Below are 6,482 nucleotides of genomic sequence, written 5' to 3' on the forward strand. Positions count from 1 at the left end.
AGATGATACCCTAAAACAACTATTAAAAAAATCACAAAAAACTCACAATTAAATTTTTAAATAGGAAGTGGGACATCTCCTCACTGAAATCGCATATTGAACACAGGATAATTCCAAGAGGATTGAGGGAAAGAGTAACCCCAGCAGGACATCTGCATACTCACAGATCCCTCCAACTTTGGAAACAAAGCTGTCTGGAGCGTGGCCTAGCTATTCTCAAAATGATAGTGGATGAAGAGCAGTTACAATTAGAGGAGATTAGCAAAGAAATTGACATAAGTGTTCAATCGCTTGAACCCTACAAAGCGGATCCGCTATTCATTAAAACAAATGAACTTCTAAAGAAAGAAAAAAAACGCAAAAGCTATTGAAGTCCACAAAATAGGAAAAATTTAAACAAAACCTACAGGATTGGGACAGTGGGGATATATTTGACCCCACTGTACCAAGGGGTAGGAGTAGATCTCGTAGGTGAAATCGCAGGGATAGATCTAAGGTAACGCAATCCAGATATTCCTCTACAGATAGCGAAATAGGATCCTCTGAAAAGACAGTGGCTTTTTTAGACATAGAGGGGGATCCACCAAACAGCTTAAATCCCAGAAAGAGTCAAGTGAAAACAGGCAAATTTCCCCCCCAGGGCAAAAACGGAAATCAAGGAAGAGAAAGAGACATAAAGGGAAGTCAGAGGGAACTAAGATCGGGCTCACAGAGAACTTAATGAATGAAGGGAATATGAAAGATAGACACAACATACACGAAATGGCTATGCAGGATAGGAAAGTAGTTAATTTATCAGATTTTCCCCTCAACCAACACCACATATCACTTTTACAAAAAGGATTGTCTTTTTCACCTACAAACTCAATGAGTGAATTTGAGGTGTTTAAAGATATAAACCTATTTCTACATAAGGTTATTTTTAGATACTGGCATTCCGATCATCGGGATGTGAATCCCATTGATGAAAAAACCAAGGAAGAAAGGGAAGCTTTAGAGATACTAGTACTAGTATGGAAGAGAGTGAGAATTCAAACCTTGACGAAGAAATAAAGAGTCCTTCGCCTGAACCACTGCGCCTCTCAAATTTAACCATCAGGTCACTCAAAATGCCCCCCCTCTCGAAACACAAGCAGATTCAATCATTTTTGGAACAAGTCCAAAGGGATTTGTCCACGCTTGATTGGAATTACCGTGGAATAGATAATCTAAGACCGGAGGAGAGAAAAGCCCTTAAAGAGCTTAAGGAGGCCAAGGAGGTCATTATAAAAAGCAGTGACAAAGGCGGAAATATAGTATTACTTTCACAGGATCTGTATGAAAGGGAAACCATGCGCCTTTTAAAAGATGAAAATACGTACAAAAAACTATCATACAATCCTTTTCCTGAAATCATAGATGCCTTAAATTTCAAACTCAGGATGGCATGCGATAGCAATCTTCTCTCCAGCAAAGAGACAAAGTATCTTTGCGTCAACGAATTTAACACGCCTACCTTTTATATCATACCCAAACTCCATAAATCGATTACCAACCCTCCAGGAAGACCTATTGTGTCCGCAATTAAAGGATCACTGGAGAGAGTGGGCAAATTCGTTGACGCAATGATAAAGGAACTAGTGGGTGAACTCCCCTCATATGTGCAGGATACACGCGACGTCCTTAGGAAAATAGATGGAATAAAAGTGCAGACAGACACCCTATTGGTGGGGATTGACGTAGAATCCTTGTACACGTCAATCCCGCATGAATGCGGCATACAAGCGATACAGCACTTTCTTGATTCCAAATTTCCATAATTGCTTTCAGTTTCTCAATCAATACTATAGACAAGTAAGAGTTACCTCCATGGGGGTTTTTCTTATGGACAGGGATGTTACCTTTCTTTCATGGCGCACTGGGTAACCCTGGTGGCAGCTGGGAAGGATGCAGGACAGGGTGCAGTATTGTTGGAGTTTGTTCCGCCACCACGCCTCCAAAATGCTGGTAGTGGTGATTCTGCCACCCCTCTCTCCTCCACCCCCTCCTCTTCTTCCTCTATGGCCTCTTCCTGTGCAAATTTGTCCTCGGAACCAGCGGTGCTCTGTAGGCGTTCTAGGGGCTACGCAGGCACTCAGGCAAAATGATGCCATGCGGTGCTTGAGTTGGTCTGCTTAGGGGACAGGAGCCACATTGGGGAAGATATTCTGGCAGGTCTGCAGGGCCATCAATGACTACCTGTAAGAGTATGGCACCAGGACAGGGTCAAGGGAGCTTGGCTTTTTTTCGCCACGCTAGTGGCTCATGATCAAGGATGCATGCACTGTCCTGTCACCATTTGAGGAGGCCACGAGGATGGTGAACAGTGACAGTGCATGCATCAGTGATACTGTCCCTCTTGTCTACCTGTTGGAGCACACGCTGCATGGAATAATAGACAGGGCACTTGAGGCAGAACAGAGGGAGGAAGGGGAGGACTTCCTTACCTCTCAAGGCCCCCTTTATCCAGACAGTATTCCTGCAGGCCCGCCTATCACACAGGAAGAGGAGGAGGAGGAGGATTGTGTCAGCATGGAGGTGGAGCCTGGCACTCAGAATCAGCAGCAGTCTTCAAGGGATCGTTTTCAGGCCCCAGAAACCCATGGACTTGTACGTGGCTGGCAGGAGGTGGCTGCGGATCAGGTCGTCCTTAGTGACCCAGAGGACTCTGGACCGAATGCCTCAGCAAACCTACGCTGCATGGCCTCCCTGATCCTGCAAAGCCTGCTAAAGGACCCTCGGATTTGTAGTATCAAGGAGAGGGATCAGTACTGGCAACCCTTCTTGATCCACCTTACAAGGGTAAGGTGGCGGAACTTATTCAGCCATCGCAGAGGGAGCAGAAGATGAAAACATCTTCGGGAGGCCTTGCAGAAAGATTTGTGCAATGCGTTTCCAGAGCCTGGGAGGTTACAATTTCCTGGTCCTCCTGGACAACGTGTTGCTGAGGCTTCGGTCAGTCACAGAAGGAGCGGTGGAGAAGATGGCCGTCTGACCGATGTGTTCAGACAATTTTTTAGTCCGCAGCCCCAAGGTCTGATCAGTTCCAGCAACCAAAGTGAATCAGTCTTGGATCACCAGCTACCAAGCACTTGATGCTGATGTAACTGACTAATTTTTTCATGAATGTGGGATCCCTTGAAGACTGCCTATGCTGATGCTGAGTGACTATCCTGTTATGCTGAGTGTCTATCCTATTCCTCCTCAATGTTCATGTTGATAACTTCTAAGAACATTTTTTTATAAGGCCCAATTTTTCTGCCCCTGTTTAACAGGGGCATGTAATTGCAATTTTTGCTGTAATATTTTGCAGCAGGGTTTGTTCCTGCACTCAACAAGAGTATCTGTGAGGGGTTGCAGTGTTGTGGCACCACCACCACTGCCTAAGGCCCAATTTTTCTGCCCCTGTTTAACAGGGGCATGTAATTACAATTCTTGATATAATATTTCACGGCAGGGCCCGTTCCAGCGCCCAGCAAAAGTAACTGTGAGGGCTTACAGTGTTCTGGTACCACCAACCAACACCTAAGGCCCAATTTTGCACAGAGTGTATAGGGCAGACCGTATAGTATATACAGGCGGTCCCCTATGAAAATGAAATCTTCTGAACAGGGGCACAGACAGCAAAACAAATGTTACAGGGGTGATAACCCTTCCTTATGTTTTCCAAAAAGCTTTAAAATAGATTTTTTGGCTGGAGCTACACTTACAAAATGTACCTGTTCCAAATTACAAACAGATTCTACATAAGAACAAACCTACAGTCCCTGTCTTGTTTTCACCGCCTGTATACTGCTGTTCAGAGTATATAGGGCCTTGGGGCCCAACGCCTTTTCTTTTTTTAATTTGGGTGCGGGGTTCCTCTTAATATCCACACAAGACCCAAAGGGCCTAGTAATGGGCTGGGGGGGTACCCATGCCATTTCTCTCACCGATTTTCATCCATATTGCCAGGACCCGACATTACATAAAAGCCTCAAGCAGTTTTAAATGACTTTTATTCCTTTAGAAATGTCATTTTGTGCAGGGACTGTTCTAAGCACTGGAAACACGCGCCACTTTACAGCATACTATTAACACCCCCCAGGTATGATATTTAAAGGAATATTTCACTTTTATGTTTTCACAAAATGTCAGTTTTTAAAACTTTCTTTTCCATTGATACATGTCCCCTAGGGCAGGACCCGGGTCCCCAAACCATTTTTAGGACAATAACTTGCATATTAGCCTTTAAAATGCGCACTTTTGATTTCTCACGTTCGAGTCCCATAACTTTAATGGTGCTCGTGAACTTTCGGTCCGTTCACATTTTCTGGATGCGAACCGAACCGGACCGAATCACATCCATCTCTACAATGATATCTTTATTGGCATTACGCAGATTGTTTCTTCATTTTTACATTATGTTCCTTTCTTCACAGATCTCTAAAAACAAAATCAACCGAAAGCAGCACAGCAGGTTATGTTTACATGTCTCGAATGGGGGAAACTATATTTTTTACTACCAGTTGTTTCCAGGGCGAGGAGAAGCCATGGTTTTATATTCAACACTACCAAGATCTAGATATGAAGTATGGATTTATCAAGCTGTCTGCATCCCACCAAATCTGACCATCTGTGAGGACACCGAGAAAGATTTCAATGTCCTCAGTGGAACTGTCCAATATGGCCGATAAGAGAACGGTTTCTGCAAAGGATTGTGACACTTGCCATGTTTTGTTACTATTTTATCAGTTTTCAAAACTGAATAATCTTTAGAATCTTTGCAACGTGACAACAGAGCATTATTTAGCAGTTTTTCACTCTTCCAAATATTATAAATCTCAAATTAAATGCCTTTTTCAAGTCTTTTAGACACGGTCACATGACCAAAAATTCCCCTCTGTATCTAAGGCTTTGTGGCGTGTGGGTGTGAAATCACATGTTATGTCACTACTGGGAAGGAAGGGAGAGGGGCTGTATGGGACTTTTCACACTGAGCAGTGCCAAAGTGCTGTAAACAGCTACTAGAGGAACCTTTAGTTCCATGCAGAATAAAGGGGCTTCTGGGTACCAACAATGTTTGGGTGATCAGCCATTAAATAGAGGCAGAATTAGCGTTGTCAGTCCAGCACAGAAAGACATGTAGTTATCATAGAAGTCACAGGATCACCAGGTAATTTTCTTATACTAACTTAGGGTAGTCATATTGTGAATGGCCATATTTTATGGGAACCTTGCAATATACAGTCGTTTTCATTTTTTGCCCGAAGAGCCACTTAAACAATGCTTAGAAGATGTTCATATATTAACCACTTGCCTACTGGTCATTTTCACCCTCTTCCTGCCCAGGCCAATTTTCAGCTTTCATCGCTGTCACACTTGGAATGACAATTGCGCAGTCATGCTACACTGTGGTGATTGCTGTGACCTTAGGACACAGCTGATCACAGATCAGGGTAAAGAGCCTATCACAGCGGCTCTTTACCATGTGACCTGCTGTGTCCAATCACAGCTGATCACAGTGTAAACAGGAATTGCTTGTTATCGGCAATCTCCTCTCCTCGTGCTGACAGTGTGTGAGCAGAGGGGCGCCGATAACAGGCAAATCCATAGAGGGGACATCTACACTACACTGATAATCAGGGCACTGATCATCAGGACACTGTGATTGGCTCTTTACCCCGATCTGTGATCAGCTGTGTCCTAAGGACACAGCAAACACAGATCCTTGCCAATGTGTCCTGCGTGATCACCAAAGGAAGTCCATAGACGCCCTCCTCGCAATGTGTGCATGAAGCTGTCTTTTGGCTATAGCCCAGCCGTGAGGACGTTAATTTAAAATATAATATTCTACAGGTTTTCAGTCACACAAACTGCTAATACAAACTTCACCACCCAAGAAACGCAGATGTACGGAATTGGTGAAAAATTATGGTCTTATACACATACACTACACATCCCCTTTGTCCCCCGGACAGGACAGACAGCCACACTATACACCCCCCCCCCCCGTTCGACAACCATACTGCACATGCCCTCTCAGACTGACCCACTGTACATCCCCTGGACTGACAGCCACACTGTACACCCCCCTTGCCCCCCCCCCCCCCGATTGACAACCATACTGCACACCAAACTGTACCCCCCCCCCCCCAGACTGACAACCACTATTCACAGTGCACCACTCAACCCCCACCATGAAAAATCACACTACACTCAACCCCTCAACCCCTTGGAGTCAACGCCTTTCACCGACACCACCCACATTGTACTGACAACCACACTGCATAATTCATCTTATTGACTGTAACTGCACCCCCTGGATTGACAGCCACACTGTAGCATGTATACAAACAGCACACAAACCTATTTACCCATTTGAAAAAATACTTTGGGTCATTTCTATGTTTGTTTATTTTGCATGTTTTAAACTGTTTTAAATTTGTTTTTAACTATATTTATATCATTGTTGTGACACAAGT

The 6,482-nt window shown here is 44.2% G+C and overlaps 1 protein-coding gene across 1 annotated transcript in view; it reads left to right on the top strand.

The window, feature by feature from the left end:
- LOC141148598 (uncharacterized) overlaps positions 1 to 6,095 on the top strand; it is an 82,631-nt gene extending 76,536 nt beyond the window's left edge. Inside the window, exon 14 of the mRNA XM_073636197.1 lies at positions 4,440 to 6,095. Within this exon, the coding sequence (XP_073492298.1) occupies positions 4,440 to 4,447 (8 nt within the window). The 3' untranslated portion in view covers positions 4,448 to 6,095. The remainder of the gene's footprint in view (positions 1 to 4,439) is intronic.
- The last annotated feature ends 387 nt before the right edge of the window (positions 6,096 to 6,482 follow it).

This window comes from Aquarana catesbeiana, linkage group LG06 (genome assembly GCF_042186555.1).
Source record: "Aquarana catesbeiana isolate 2022-GZ linkage group LG06, ASM4218655v1, whole genome shotgun sequence".
In the NCBI taxonomy this organism is placed as follows: domain Eukaryota; kingdom Metazoa; phylum Chordata; class Amphibia; order Anura; family Ranidae; genus Aquarana; species Aquarana catesbeiana.